Here is a 16,675-nt window from a genome sequence, read left to right as displayed (position 1 = left end):
TAGAAAACTTTATGGTGCATCTTAAGGTACATAAACATTTTACATAATTTTCAGGACTCTTTGTATTACCACTCTGCTCCAATGAGACAGTGAAAGCTGAAATAAAGCTTTTATGTAAGAAAAAGGAGGAAAAAAACTATACAACTGTATGAAAGATACTTTGTATCCCACAAAATATATTAAAATCTGTTAAAGTATAAAGGATTATTTTTCTTTCTTCCACAATTTTCATCTCTACTCCCAAGGGTCTTCTCAAAAAGGAAGTAATGACTTAGGTGCTAAGGACAAAGGGTACAAGTTCCTAATTAAAACCCACTGATTACTAACTGCCATCCATTTTGTTGGTATATCCTATATTTTATTTTATTCAATTAAGCATTTACTGAGCACCTACTAGGAGCCAGAAAATAAAATCAGTTTTGAATGTGAATGAGATGCAGATCTTGCTCAGATCATGGTCAGGGGCGAACAGAAGAAACGGGCAAATAAACGAATTCCCACCAGACAGGGCGGCAAGCAGGGAGGGTGCACGCTGAGCAGGGGCAGAAATGCTGATTAAACGTCCCTGCGTGGCCGAGGGAAGAAAAGGACACGAGGAAGACCCAGCCCCCGAGGCTGGATTGACAGGCGCCATACACCACATGGTGCTCAGAAAACAACGATCCCCGGTGCTGAGCAGCACAGCGACACCCAAGAAGGGAAGACGGCTCGGGGTCCACTGTGCCCTGGAACTTCTCCCACGAGTGGTGGGAGATGAGAGATGTGTTCCTTTGCAAGACCATTCTGGAAGCAGAGGAGAACATGAGGTGGAGTTCTGGACGAGCCAGGGCAAGATGCTCACGCTTGGGGCTCCGGAAGTCATGAACACCACCCAGCGGTGCCAAAGCCAACAGCACACAGGGCCTCACTTCACACTGCAGGCAAGAAACAAAAGGGGAGTCAGGGAAGATCCAGACCGCGGCCGCGGCAACCGCACAGACGCTGCCAGTGCCAATAAAGAGGAAACCGGAGTGGACGTCTGATGGAGAAGCTACGCTCCAGCAGGGCGGGGCTGGGTCTCTGGGGAGAACCACATGGTGATGTCTAGGAGATACTGGAAAGAGGTGAAGAATGGAGAGGTGGAGCGCACGGACTGACTCCCCGAAGATGTAAGAAACATTAACGAAGAAAAACCGGACCACCCTAATGAAAAGAGTGAAGGCATTTTTCTTATAAAAGGGATGGTAAAAAGGGGCATGTGTTTAGGCTGAGGAAGAGAGGCTAGAAGAGATGGAAGAACTGAGACAGGGACACTGACAGCATAACTGATCAGATACTCTCTGCGGAGAAAACACAAGCTCAGAATAAGCAGCAGCAGGATGTGATGGGGAATGCCTGTAATCCCCAGGACTCTGGGAGGCTGAAGCAGGGAGATGGCAAGTTCAAGCCCAGCCTGAACAAGGGGGTGAGCGAAATTCTGTCTCAAAATTTAAAAAGTCCAAATGTAAAGGCCTTGGATTCCATTTCCAGCCCTGCAAAACATAAAACACACACGGGGGACATCACTAGGCAAAGAGACACCTTGTTTTAAGAAATATGGAGGGAGATAAGGATGGCAGTTTGTAAGGTGACTACGGGGGAAAATTAACGTCTCCTTAAATGCCATGTGCCTTCAAATACACACCATAAAAGACAGAGAAGCAGAGGCCCTCGAGGAGAAAGGAGAGTGATGTCCACAGCGACTGGGGCCCCAGGGAGGCAGCGCCATGTGCTGTGCACACTCAGGAGGCCCAGCTCCTCCTTGGCCTAACTTTCACCTTGTTTTCCAAAGCACACTCGCGGAAATACTGATTACTGAAAATTTTTGATTTTTTTTTTTTTGGTACCAGAGATCGAACCCAGGACCTTGTGTTTCCCAGGTAGGCACTGCACCACCGAGCTAAATCCTTAGCCCTACTGAAGAGTTTTAAAATAGATAAATAGGAATGTACATAAATGCTCTGAACACATACCACACAATGACAGCATTTTCAGTTCCGGTGTCTCCCTCCTGTTCCCTAACTGTCCAGCTCTAGTGTGCACACAGCACCACTGTGTGACAACTGAGCACACGGCCTGCACACCCTCACCTACGAGACCACTTGCAGGGAGCCAGGACGCCGCACCTACCCCACCTACCCCTCACTTGCAAAGCGAGCTCTGCCCTAGGTATCCCGTAAGATCCTGTCCCTCAAAGAAGAGCTCAAGTGGTCTTCTGCAAAATAAATGTGCTTTCAAATGTAGCATTTTCCAGCCATTTGTTCTTTATTAAAAAGCCCATTTTTTATACAGAACGTTTATGGTGAAATTTGAATAAACTACAGATTAGATAATGTATCAATTATTATTATTTTTGTTTTTTGAGACAGAATCTCACTGTGCAGTCCATGCTGGCCTTGAATTCACTATGTAGCCCAGGCTGGCCTCGAACCCATAGTGATTTTCCTACCTCAGCCCCTTGAGCGCTGGGATTACAGGTATGCACCACCACACTCAGTTTTAATTTCTTAATGTTAGTTATGTACCACTTTCTATGTTCTCAAGAAATACACACTGAAATATGTAAGAGGTAAAAAGCACATCCTGTTCAAAACTTACTCTCACAGAGTTTAGAAAAACAGTAAGGCATATGTGGTAAAATAGTATTTGACAAATTTGAATAAAGGGAGTATGAGATTCTTTCTGTAATTTTCTATATTTCTGTAGTTTTTCTAAAATCATTCAAATAAATTATTTTAAAGTAAGAGGATGGAGAAGAACAAAAGGGTAAAGCATAAAAGACTTTATTTATTATCTGACAAATTTAAGGAACTTCCATTTAAAACACATAAAAAAGCCATAACTAAATGGCTGTCCAGAATGTAAAATTATTCTAGGGGATTGAGTTCTCTGATCACTGTCTCACCAACATGAAGGTTAAATTTCAATCTTCTTAGCAACAAAATCCCATGGAGATGACTGAACAAGTTTTTCTACTCACCTAAAAAATGCAAACTTAGGAGTATGTCCAAACATCAAACTCACAGTATGGCTTTTAAGAGAGAAATACAGGGCATGCAAAGGTTTTTCCCTGGTATTAAATTCTGGAAAGAATTACTGCATTCATGGCTTCAAACTGTCAAAAGTGTAAATTCTCTAAAACCCGATTTTCCCAAAGGTAGGTTAGTCAGTGTACACCAAGCTACGGAATGGCAAACCCTCAGGTCTTCTCCTGCCAGACCTCTAGGCGCTGTTATCCAAGGCACCTGTGCCTGTGAAACCGAGGAGACCAGAGCCCTGCACACAGGGCCCCTGGAGAGGCGGCAGGGCCCCCTAGAAGTTTCTCTCAACAAGAACCTTCACTGTCTTTCCAGGTGATATCCTCAGAGCTGCCCCAGAGAGGCTCTGGTATCCAGAAGACACAATTCAGGTATTTCAAGCAGAAGATGAGCCCGAGGAAGTCTAGCTCAAGAGCACTGGGTTCAGAGAGGAAGCAAAGAACACTCCAGGACACAGCGTGCGAGCACTGTCCTGCATATTAGCTCCATCAAGCACAGGGTTACCCCGCTGGGGTGTAACTGTTGGTGTGTGCCAGTAACAACCAATTTCATTCTTGCATACACAGCAGTAAGCGCAACAGACAAGTGGTTCAGTTAAGGTTTTTGAAATCAAATGTACTGTTTTTCAGATAATTTATTTAAGATTAATAAATGCCAACTATGTGCCAGGCCCAGCAAAGGTGCTAGTATAAACAACGATAAAAACTAGACCTAGCCCACTGCAGCCTGCTGTACAACACACAGAATTACACAATTAAGACACGATTAAAGCTGAGGGCTCTAGTCCCAGGGCTGCTGGTAGCAAAGACAAAAAACTCTCGAGTTCCCCGGGAAGCAGGAAAGGGCTCTGGGAGAAGTGACCCGCAGGAGTGCCCACACTGCTGTTGCCTTTGTCCAAAGAAGGTAGAGACAGAACAGGACAGCTTCCCAAACAGGGCAGCAAGGACAAAGGCAGGAAGAACCAAAGAACTCAGTGCATTTAAAGGCCAACATAACTCTAATAAATGTAAGAGAAAGCTTATTTTACACTTTGCAAGTCTGAACATTTAATTCTCTTTCTGAAAGTAGCTAGAAAAAGCAGGAATAAGCCTGATGAGGTGAGTAAAAGATAAACCTGGTCAATTCAGATGTTTGCAGTCATTCAGTTCTTAGGACACTAGGGTCTGAGGCCAGCATGAAATGCTATGCAATGAACAAGTGGCGGTGGGCACGTAGGGTCAAAGATGTGCTTGCTTCCATTCACTTGAGAAACTGGAATTCTAAGAAGCTGAGAGGACCTCAGGACCAGGGGCCAAGCTGCAGCTTTTCCATTTATGGTGGTTCAGAGTAGGTGCTCAGTGAAGTGTGCAAAAGCAATCAATCAACATAACAGCACAGCAGCTTTAAGGTAGCTTAGAAACCAAAGCTAGTGCTGTGTTTGGGGTGGGGGGTGCTGACTGTTAATAGCATGCAGGACCCCTCCTTTATGATGCTAGAAGACAATGTGTACAAAAATGTTCACAGTATTGAACACAACTCCTTCCTTAGCCAGGGGCTCTCTTCCCTGCACCACACAACTCAGTAACGCCTGGTGCTACAGCGAACACCTGATGCTATAAATTGCACTGACCTGGCCATGAGACATATAGCACATAAAGAATTGAGGAATTAAACTACGTTTAAGTAGTTCTTCCAACACAGGGCCAGTCAGCAAATGTGGCCTTAACAGCCCATGGACAGGCTTTCACAAGTCTCACTAGAACACAGCCAAGCCCTCCATCTGTGCCATGCCTCGGCTGTTCGATACCGAGATGGTGGTAATATTTACCAGCTGGCCCTGTGCAGACCCTGTCCTACAAGGCTCTCTGTGTTAGGCCTGCACTTCCGAGGCCCTCTCTACATTTCAAAGTAAGTTACACAGTCTTTGGTACACTTAAATCAATAGTAAAGTATGCCAACTTCAAAAATGAAAAACGTAACATTTCCACCCCCCATCATTTGTGTCAAGCTCCTTCCAGCAGCTGTTTTCAAAAGAACCAAGACTTTGCTTGTGAGGAAGACAGGGTTAGAGAATGAGGTTTCTTCCTTTACAAAAAACAGTACCTCGCGTTTGTTTGGCTATTCAGCAGGACAGGAGGAGAACAGGCAAAAAGGGAAAACAAGGCAGCAGAGAAGAAAGGAAGAACTGCCAAATCAAAACACCAAGAAAGCAAATATCACAGTATCAAGACCTACAGAAGAAAACGTCTGTTAGCATCATGACAAGGGAGGGACAAGGCACTACGTCATCTCAAGCATTGCAGTAGGGACCGTTCCCAAAGTACGTACCCAGACCAATTACTTTACGTGCAAAAATTTACACTTTATGCACATTCCCATGCTTAAGGTCTAAACAGTTATTTCCCTAAGAATACATTTAAAACTAAAATTCACTTGAAAACTTTTAATGCAAAAAGTTTTATAAAGTAAGTATCAGAGTTGACTTTTTAAGCTTTATTGAAAAATCTGGCTAGCACCGTAGATTAATATATAAGTGATATTTTAGTTAATAAGGAAATGAATTTAGGGCTAATCATTAAAATGCTCAATCCCTCAAATGAAACACTGTAATTATTCTGTAGGCAGAGAATCCACTTCACATTGTTAACTGACTGAAAGGAAAAATAATAGAAATGGACAATATGCAAAAAAAATCCTTAAACTAGGCTTTACTCCTTAATAACAAATTTTTAAGAAACGTTTAAAGAGTATAAGCATTATCTTTTATATTCTAAATATCAATGAACAGTTGCTAGGTAAATAATTTATTAAATAAGCTTATTTAAACAATATAAAATCTACCATTTAGTTTTCTGTGTGCAAAGACATCAAGCTAAGTAGAGTATATGCATCTTCTAATTTAATATGTAACTACCTGAAGAGATAACTTTTATCTTTTATCAATAAAATTTTATGAAAATATTAACCGGTTTTTACTTTTAAAAGAAATGGTAAATACTCCAAGAAGAATATAAAATTGCAGAACTGATGCTCACAAACAGTAAATTTTGAAAACAACGTTTTAAAATTATACCTATTTTTATCTTCTGACACATCTTCTTCTGAACTTTTGCTTTCTTCTTTAAAATACTGGCCTGAGCTAGATGGATTAGCAAAAGTTGATATGAAAGGTCCCAGGGACTGAAAGGCTGCTTGGCGAACCTAGGAAGGAAGGAAGGAAGGACAATCATGTAAGAACAAGAGCTGTTTGTTTTTTGGTGGTATGGGGATTGGATCCATAAGGCCTTCATGAGCTACATCTTGAGCTACATCTTGAGCTACATCTTCAGCTCTTATTTTTTGAGACAAGGTCTCATTAAGTTGCTAAGTTATCTACGCTGAGCTTAAATTTGTGATTCTCCTGCCTCAGCTTCAGAGTACTGGGATTAGAGGTGTGCACCACCCCACTCTGCAGAAGTTTTTTTTTTTTTTAAACACACATCTATCCCCATATTTAATCATCTACTTCCTATATACCAAAGTTGAAGTATGTTTGGGATAATAATAAAGCTTTTCTAAAAGAATCCCAGATGCTAAACTATAAATCATTTTTCAGCTGAGATTTAAAAATCTTTACAAATTAGTTTTTCTCCTTTACTTTCAATTGTTATTCTGCATTTATATATTTAAATCATCATAATCTAAATATGAGATCTTGTAATATTTGCCTATGGTATATCTTTAAAAACAAATCTTTTTTACCCCAAGGGAAAAAAATAATGAAAGCCAAAATGACCAAACAGAAAATAATGGCAAGAAAGCCAACAAGATGTGCTCCACCCACTGAAGGTTTCCAGGCAGGGAGCACAAGTCCATCCGCAACAGCACTGCAAGGTGTCTCCGCAGACCAGAGGGACACAGCGCTGTTACCCGTGAATGCCATGTGGGAGGGCTGCTTACAGAAGCCCACTTCGTGTTTGCTTCTCTAGTATTTCTATTTATTTTTTATTTATTTTATTTTTTTTTTTGTTTTTCTCCGGTACCAGGAACTGAACTCACGACCTTGCGCTTGCCGGGCAGGTGCTTTGCCGCTAAGCTAAATCCCCAGCCCCGCTTCTCTAGTATTTCTAGATCAACGTTAAAACACTAGAGCTGGGCATGGTAGTGCACACTCGTAATCCCAACACCCCACAATGCTGAGGAAGGAGGCTCCCAAGTTCAAGCCCAGCCTAGCTATAAGGACTCCCCCAAACTCTGCCTCAAAATAAAACAGCACGTTCACACACGGCCTCGAACTCAGGGCAATGCTCCTCCCTCAGCCTCCCCAGGTGCTGGGATTACAGGCACGCACCACCAAGCCCAGTCTCAGTTAGATTTTTAAAAGGCTAGAATTACATGCTTCACAGGACAAAATAAACACAAGAATCATTTTACCCTTTGTAAGGCAACAAGCATTCGTTTCACAAAACATACAAAGGTTACTTTTAAAATTGCATGCATGGGCTGAGGATATAGCTCAGCAGTACAGTGCCTGCCTGGCAAGCACAAGGTCCTGTGTTCCATTCCAAGTACCAAAAAAACCCAGTTACATGTATGAATTTATTATACTCTGGATACTGTATTATCTCTCAGCTTGTTACCAATTAAAGTCAGAAAAAATTAAAACCACCCACTAAGAAAGGCCCAGGCCCAAGTGGCTTCACCACAAGATTCTATCAAAGATTTAAAGAAAAAATAATACCAATTCCTCATGAACTAGAAGAAACAGAAAATGAGGGAAAGAGAAGAGGAGGGAACATTTCCTAACTCCTTTTACGAAGCCATTATGAAGTAGTAATAAATTATTACTATGGTAACAAAAACCCAGCAAAGTCATGTAAGAGAGCTACAGAGCAGCTCTCTTACGGCATGAATGCAAAGACCCTTAACAGATCACTAGCAGCGGAAGTGAGCCTCACAGCAGGAGCAGGGCAGTGTGTCCAGGTGTCCCCCACCCGGATTACATCACCTAGCAACACGAGGTCAGCATCTAAGCCAGTGACAATCACACAGCACAGCAATGAGGGAAGACCTGCGCAATTCGTGCTCACAAGGAAACAGTGTCCAGTTACCAGAAACAAACTCCTGATACAGGAGTCTTTCTACTGTCTAGTCTCCAAAGTATGAACTGACAGTAACATAACCTGAATCACAACATATGCATCTATTTAGTTAGCAGTAAGGTGAGCTGAACCCGGGGCCTGGTGCACACTAGACAAGCACATTCCCACTGAGCCATGTCCCTGGCCACTTTTTGTTCCATTGTTGAGACAGAGTCTCACTCAGTTGCCCAAATTTACAATCATACTGCCTCAACTTCCTGAATACCCGGGATCACAGGAGCGTTTCACCATGTCAGGCATAAACTATTTCTGAAATTATGAAATGTTTACTTTAAAATACTCAAAAGTATAATTTTATTTATTCATTTATTCCCCTCCCCGCCGTACCATGAATTGAACTCACGACCTCACGCTTGTTAGGCAGGCGCTGTGCCGTTGAGCTAAATCCCCAGCCCCAAAAAGTATAATTTTATAAGAATGATATACAGTCATACCCAACGTGAAGGATCACTGATCAAATTAATAAACAGTGCTGATAACTTGGTCCGTCGGATTTCTTGACATGTTGCACATGAGACTGCCATGAAGCATTCGGCACACGCCTTGCGGACTCCCCACACATTGTCAGAGCAAAGCTGGAAAAACCTGGGCAGCTATGCCAGAGGAGGTTGTGTTAGTCACACGGACAGGGCTCTGTGGCAACTTTGCTTCCATTTCCTGTTCCACAGTCTTTTAAACAATGGGTTTTCTTAAGTAGGAAATTCTTTAACACTAATATTTAGTAATTTTTAATAAACTACATCTAATTCATAATTCACTATACAAACACAAAAACACTCCCCACAAATGGAGCTCCGTGTCACCCAACAGCCTGTACCTTACACTCCACAGACACTGCAGACACTCGTGACAGTGCGACCTGAGAGTGCCAATCACACGTGTCGCATGCAGTATACTCAGAACTAATTGGCTGTGGATGGAATGTGCCACCAAAAACTCGAGGGTTACAATAAAAGTAAGGTTCAACTCAAAAAATCACAATTGACTTACTTAATAGAAGTAGTAAAAGTAAAAATAATTCTGTGCTTCACCAACTGTCATTAGCAAAGCACAGTTCAAGTGCCCAGATTACCCAAATTTAAACTTCTAAAATTCAAGTCATTGCCACCTTTCTTGTCTAAAATCGTGGGTTGTGCTAATACAATCTCGGGGTGAATGCATTTCAGGCTGCACGCACTACGTTGCTTACGTTTTTGTACTTGCTGTGCTTACCAACATTTCCTCAGTGGCTTGCTGGCCAACGACACTGCAAATATCCCCAAAATTGGCGGCACAGACCTGACAACAAAAGCATCACTGGTATTTCAAAATATTAAGATACATGGAGTTCCTTAAAAATAATCTATTACATTTCACACATCAGTACACTACCCGTGAGAACTCTATGCTCTTAAACAGAAGGCAAGGGACTCTCACAATACCTTCCGAACGTGGAACATTCTGCAGTCGCAGCACATCTCACAGAAGCGAGGGAGGATGAGGCGTTCCGTGATGTCCTTCCCAACCATGGGCGCCATCTTGCACATTATCTACAACAGGGAAAGGAGCACTGCAACTATCTTTAAGGCTTTCTCAATTACAATAACTCAGATCAACACTAGGATGTGGCACTGTTATACATGTATCACAAAACACACCCCTAGCCAATTATTACATTTTTCTATCATATTCCAAGAAGGAAACAAAAACAGATACTAAGTGATACCAGTAAAATTAACCGATACATACCAAAAATAAAGAAAACCCACAGAAAATTCTAAAAATTTCATTTCAGTCCACATTATTTAATCATCATTAGTTAATAATTTTGCTGATAACGTTAAAAGTCAACAACAAAACTCTATTTTTTACAGTGACTGTTGTAGAGGATCTGGACTGAATATCCCTGCACTGCAGAGCAGACTGCACACACAGGCAGCCGTGCCCCGCACAGCACCATATTAAATCAAACTGTGACCTAATTCTGCAGTTTCAGTTCAAGGAAAGCCAGGACACAGCTCCACCTAAGTGAGGAGGATTAACTTCACAGGGAAATGAGCTCTCTATTACTGAACTATACTCCCCTCACACTTCATGTACAGCTAATATAAAAGCTACAGAGCAGCTCTCAGCACAGTGATGGTCTATCATCGTTTACCAACTATACCTATTCCTTAACTGGAGAAGTATGACAATACAAAGTAAAAGGCACACAGAAAGGGAAGAAAGAAAGTGCGCTTTATTCGTACATGACATGCTGTCTACATAGAACATCCCAAGGAATCTATAACGAAGCCACCAGAACAAATAAGTGGGTTTAAGAAGGCTGCAAGAGCATGGCGTGGTGGCGCACACCTGTAATCCCAGCACTTGGGAGGCTGAGGCAGGAGAATCGTTGCGAGTTTGAGACCAGCCTGGGCTACAAAGTGAGCTCAAGGCCAGCCTGAACTGCATACTGAGACCCTGTCTCAAAAAGACCAAAAAAAAAAAAAAAAGAAAGCTACAGGATATATATTGGAACATTAAAAATCTACTGTTTCTACTAGCAATAAAAACTAGAATGCTTTTAAAAGTTTCACAATAATGTTAAAAAACAGGAAATCTAGAAAAATACATGTAAGATGTTTCTCCCAAATATTATAGAACAATGACAATATAAATAAATACATAAACGGAGAGATGTATCATGTTCATACACTGAGGCTTGCAACTCCCCTCAAACTGATCTACAGATTCAACACAATGCCTAACCAAATCTCAGTATCATCAGAACTGCTGATATTATGTACATTTTCTAAGACCCAAGGCCAGCTTTGTTATTGGAATAACCGTTACCCAAAACCTAGTTAAAAACACCAAGTTATACTGTATCACTCACCTAGGACAACTGAATTTATTAGTATGAATTATTCCTAAAAAAGGGACTAAGTGGGAGCCAATGCAAAGCACACCATGCCAAACACAAGCCAATTGTTAAGCGGCATACTAGTGCTGGGCAGTCTTGTACTGGAATGTTTTGTTACTTTTAAATCTTATCAAAAATTGTAATACAGCAAAGTTCAGCTCTGCTTAATATAAACCAGCAGTTATGCCCACTGTGATTTCTTACCGAGGAAGTTCTAACGATGCTTTAAATTTAGGCAGAAGCAGTCATTGACTGAACAGTATACTTTTAAGATGACTAATTTTGTTATGTAAATTTCACTTCAGTAAAAATACCACTGAGCTAGGCATGGTAGCGCACGCTTGTAGCCCTAGCATTGGGGGGGCGGGGGCTGAGGCAGAAGGATCACCATGAGTTTGAGGCCAGCCTGGGCTACATAGTGAGTTCAAGGCCAACCTAAATTACACAGAAAAACCTTGTCTCAAAAAATAAAACAAAATAAATCACTGAGAAAAAAAAAAAATCTACATTTATTTACTGGTAACTATCTAAAAATAAAAAAATCAGGAAACTTTTCAAGAGAAACTAACTAGAGGTATCATCTAATTTATGATCAAGAAGCACCATAACATTTGAGTGCAATTTTTTTAATAGCAACGAAGATACAATTTTAGTACTTTAGGTATAAAGGGTGAATGCTCACTATCCACACAGATTTGAATAATTTTCAGATCAATTTATCACTTTCCTAATTTACTATCGGAATTCTTAATATCTGAACTCAAGTACCACAGATGTGCATCACAACAGATACTACTACACTCTAACTCATGCCCTATTTATTTATCATGGCCTTTGAATACTTAGAATATTTGCTAACCATGTATTAAAAAAAAACACCATAAAACCTACTATTCACCTTGACTTCACTATGTGCACAATGGCTTAACAATCTGCATACTGGTTTAATAATTACTGCTGATTACTCGCACGACTGTTCTCACAAACATCACAGTACGGGCAGGAACCACGCCCTGTGTCTTTCACTTCTGCTGTCCTCATCTAGTGTCTAGAAAAACACTTAGCAGCAATTGAAGGCATTCAAATGGTGTTGAACGGCACTTGTGGTACACATCTTATTTTTCCATTTTGACAAAATAATGCATTTACAGTTCCTTACTACTGTCTAACTGTGTGGAGGTCACCTTTTTCCTCATAAGCCTCAGTGTCCCTGCCTAGCTGCACTGTATTTCAGATTTAACAATTTGTGGCTACCTCATCAGGAATGTGTTACATGAGACAGGCTCTCCTGACAGGTGATGAATGTATTCTGCCTGCTACAACTACATAGAAAATGCTGTCCTACTTACAGCCACAGCCTCTGTTTTCACGTCATCGTTGCTGTCAGGCGCAGTCAACTCTATGAGGACAGGGCACACTTTGGTCTCCACATCAAAGCGTTCAATCAGCTCCTGCTCCAGCAAAGCCAGCAAAGCCGCCTGGCTTGTTTTCCTCACCTACAGGAGAAAAGGGCAGAGGGGATGACGACAGTATAAACAAAAGATATACCTGATAACAACAGAACTCTATCACTTGATTTTTATAAATCTGGGGCTGGGGATTTAGCTCAGCGGCACAGCACCTGCCTGGCAAGCGCAAGTTCATGAGTTCGATTCCCAGTACCGAAAAAGAAAAAACAAAAAAAAGAAAAAATAGATCTTTATAAATCTGAAGATTTCTCATTTCAATTTAAAGGAATTCATGACTTGTTAAAACCTTGCAAATAAATATTTGCGGCTTTTTCCAACAGCTACAGAGTAACAGTCTTTGTAACTAGGTAACCAAAACTGCCTGCGGTGGGAGATGAAGTGGAACACAGAAGCCATCCTTGTAAGGATGTCTCACAGGTAACACTCCCAGGGGCATCTAGGAGGTGCCACGTCAGAATGCAAGGACCAGGGTTTCCAACCGTGGCATGCAAGGGACCTCGTCTGTCAGACGCTCAGGACACCTACAACAAGAGAGAGACACAACCACATAAGATGGCTCCGGTGAGGCTACTCTTCAGAACACAGCACTCTCACCTGGTTGTTCTGATCTGCGAGATACCGCACCACCACGGGCAGCAAGTACTTGGAGAAGGCGCAGGGGATGGAAGGCCGGCTTTCCTGGCAGAACAGCGCGAGGTGTGGCACCTGCTCCATCAGCTCTGCGCGCACCGTGGGCTCTGGGGAGACAGCAGCAACATGACGTGAGGGGACGCACCCTCTCACAACAGCAGGCCCTCGCCTTCTGGGCAGCCCGGGGCCCTGCGCCTTCACTCAGCACAGAACAAGCTCTAGCCCTGAGGTGTCTGCACACCTACGCACTGGCAACCCAGGAGGGCAAGGAGGAGCCCACGCCACCTGAGGTCCTGCCACTCGGTGTGCACCTTCCTACAGTGAACACATCTGACCCATATTTACACCGCCGCTATGACAGGAACCGTCTGTGAACTCCAGGATTTAAAACCTCCTAGACAGGACAAAATGTGAGGGCTGGCTGCAACCTCAACGGAGTCTACCTAGATTTACAACCAGACTTGACTAAGACTAAAACACAGAATGAACATTAATGGAGATAAACGGCTTTTCAAAGTAATTTTTAAAAACCTGAAAAGACCCAAGGGCAGATGGCAAATTTACATGTGACAGAGATGCAGATATTTCAGATGTCTGGGTTTCAAAACGATCAACTGCCTGATATATAATAAAAGAAAAATTAGCTAATTAGGTGAAGGAAGAGTAAAGAGCCATACTGCAACCCACCCATCAATTCCAGTGAAACGAAGTTCCAAACTTAAACCCCTTAAAGCACTGAAAGATACTTTCAGAAATGTCCAACCTGAAGGTGAGAAGACAAAAAAACTCCCACTGATTTCATTTTACAAAAACTTCACTCCAGGTAACAGATACCCTACTAGCTAAAAGGTCAAATAGCCTAGGAGAAAAAATCTGCACATAGTACTTTTTTTTCATAGCATGGTATTAATAGGTCAAATATACAAAGGGCTCATTGCTCAAATATAGGAAAGAAAAAGACTGAATAGGCAATTCATGGAAGACAGGTAAGTGATCAAAACACATGAAGAAACACACACAAATTATTAGTAATAAGTCATTTCATCAGGACTACATTACTAAAGTTATCTGCAGGTAAGTATGTATGAGTATGTTCAATGTAATTTCACATCTCAACAAACAGAAATGAATATGGCTATCAATACAAAACACATTAACAGTTTATAAAACTAAGAATCTTAGCATTTGGAATTTCTATGAAGTTGTTGTACCATGTAAAGTAAGCAGTACTACTTACTTCTGGCTTTGAAAAATAAAAACACTAATTTGAAAACAGATATATAGGCCTAATTTTTTTCTCATGATTCTGAATTTGCAAAGTTAACACTGACCTAATTACTTCCATGTATTTTTTAAAAGCAAAAGGAGCACACAGCTTCAGTTTCAGCTAAAAATGAAATACTGTAACATTTGTTCAAAGTTATGCTCAGAGTCAGATGTGGTGGCATACATCTGTAATTCCAGCACTCTAGGAGACTGAGGCAGGAGGACCTCAAGTGTGAGCACAGCCTGGGCAACTTAACTTAGTGACTTAGTGAAATCCCATCTAAAAAAATTTTTTTAAAGGGCTGAGGACATAGCTCAGTTTGAAGGCCATGGGTTCAATCTTTAATCCCATGAAAAGGTTCTGGTTCAACAAAAAGACCAATGGAACCAGAGCACAGTCCAGAGACAAAAGGTGCACATCTGGACAAGAGAGTTGTTCCAAGAGGGAAAGAAAGATACAAGGCTTCTTACACAAATGGTGCATGGTGACTGGCTACCCATATTTAAAAACAAAGAATGAAATGTGTCTCCTACTTCATGTAACACACAAGAATAAATTCTAGAAGCATCACATTATACACAATATACACAGCTTTTGTCAATTTAATAAAAAAAGAATTCCACATGGAACACAGACTTTAGTCAAAAGCGAAAATACACTTTAGATTCAATAATGCATGAAAAATATTAATGACTCTGAGGTAGGGAAAACTTTCTTGAAGAGGACAAAGAACATTGTGCACAAAAGAAACGAATGATAAAGTTCAAACCTGCAAACTAATCTGTACTTTCAGTGGTCAGATGGCGCTTACCTGTGGGGCAGAGGGAGGAGGGAGAAGTCAGGAGGAGCACTGAGAGGATTTCTAGGCTGCTGGTTCTACTTTTTGACCTGTATTCCTATTATAGGAACCTCTCTTCCCTTTGAGAAATTTCCTGAGGCTGTAAAACTTACAGTTCATATAAGTTTGTTGTAATACTCAATATTTTTTAAAAAATTCCTGCTTCTAATGTATTATTTCTGAAACTCCAGGCAGGGCCGAGGGTATAGCTCAGTGGCTTAAGTGCTTGCCTGGCAAGCCTGAGGTCAAAAAAGAAACCCCAGGCATATGCATATAGTTCCAACTGGTTCCCAATTTACACATCCAAGCAGCTGAGAACTGCCTGTTCCCACACAACCAGTGAAAGCACATCCATGCCACATATACACCGCCAAATCAGCATAAAATGACCCCTACCTGCTAATAGCCCTACACATGTAGAACAACTCCAAGCCACAGTGAAGGCTGAACCAAGCACCAAACTCCTGTGAAGCCCCACTAATGAACTCATAATCCAAACTACGAAGAAGACAAGGAAAGGATCTCTCATCAGCAAAAAGAGTAAGACGCAACAGAGCGATTTTAATACTGAGCACTCTTAAAAATGAAAAAAAGGGGGGTTCATAGCAATGTACAATTCAACAGTCAAAAGCAGACGGGAGACAAAGGACTGAAAAGCAAGAACAGTTAAAGCCATGAAAAATACACTTACCTAACACAAGTTCTACATCCTCAACCATATGAACAAAACTTACTCAAAACAAAAAAGATTTTAAGACGGAGAATGAAAAAACAAGAATTGTCAAATTCAAGAAGTAGAGCAAATCCTGAGTGCAATAAATTTGCACCTAAACATAGCACAATGCAACTGCAGGACAGCAAGGAGAGGGGATTCTAAAGGCAAGAGGAAAGAGGAAACAAGAGTACCTACGGCCCCGATTTACACCTGGATGCCCCCAGAGCTCATATCACTCAGTGGCAGGACGGGGACTGAACGACGGGGACACTACGGCTGGCGTGGCGTCAGGTGGGGCCTGGGTTCCAGCGGCCAGCGGGGTATGACCTGGAACGGTGACTCTCCCAGGCTCCTCCCCTCTGCTTCCTGGCTGCAACCAGGTGAGCAGTTTTCCTCTGCCGTGCCTTCCACCAAGCCTTCCTGCCCTGGAGTTGGCCAACTATGGGCTGAAAATATGAACCAAAGTAAGTCAATCCTTTATGCTTCCCAACTGTTGGGGATTTTTTCCCAGGGAGGATGAGAGTGACCAAAACAAAAACACAAAATGTAACTAGTAACACTAGTAAACTACTGTCACTGAACACTAGTAAACACTAGTAAATTTCTCAATAGCAACGATAGTAGGAAGAACTGAAATAGCATTAAGACTATCAGCTAGATTTCTTTTTATTTTTTTTATTTTTTATTTATTTATTT

At 41.6% G+C, this 16,675-nt stretch overlaps 1 protein-coding gene across 1 annotated transcript in view; it reads right to left on the bottom strand.

The window, feature by feature from the left end:
- Window positions 1-16,675, bottom strand: part of Ppp4r1 (protein phosphatase 4, regulatory subunit 1) — a gene marked incomplete at its 5' end in the record, with an annotated part of 39,287 nt that overhangs the window by 15,755 nt on the left and 6,857 nt on the right. The window contains 6 exon segments of the mRNA XM_013515377.1: window positions 6,109-6,236; window positions 8,611-8,769; window positions 9,389-9,454; window positions 9,598-9,705; window positions 12,410-12,556; window positions 13,124-13,266. Of these exon segments, the coding sequence (XP_013370831.1) occupies window positions 6,109-6,236; window positions 8,611-8,769; window positions 9,389-9,454; window positions 9,598-9,705; window positions 12,410-12,556; window positions 13,124-13,266 (751 nt within the window).

The sequence above is a fragment of the Chinchilla lanigera genome, unplaced genomic scaffold (genome assembly GCF_000276665.1).
Source record: "Chinchilla lanigera isolate Chin_1 unplaced genomic scaffold, ChiLan1.0 scaffold00001, whole genome shotgun sequence".
NCBI lineage: Eukaryota > Metazoa > Chordata > Mammalia > Rodentia > Chinchillidae > Chinchilla > Chinchilla lanigera.
The sequence above is the reverse complement of the archived record's forward strand: the minus strand, read 5'-3'. Positions and strand labels throughout refer to the sequence as shown.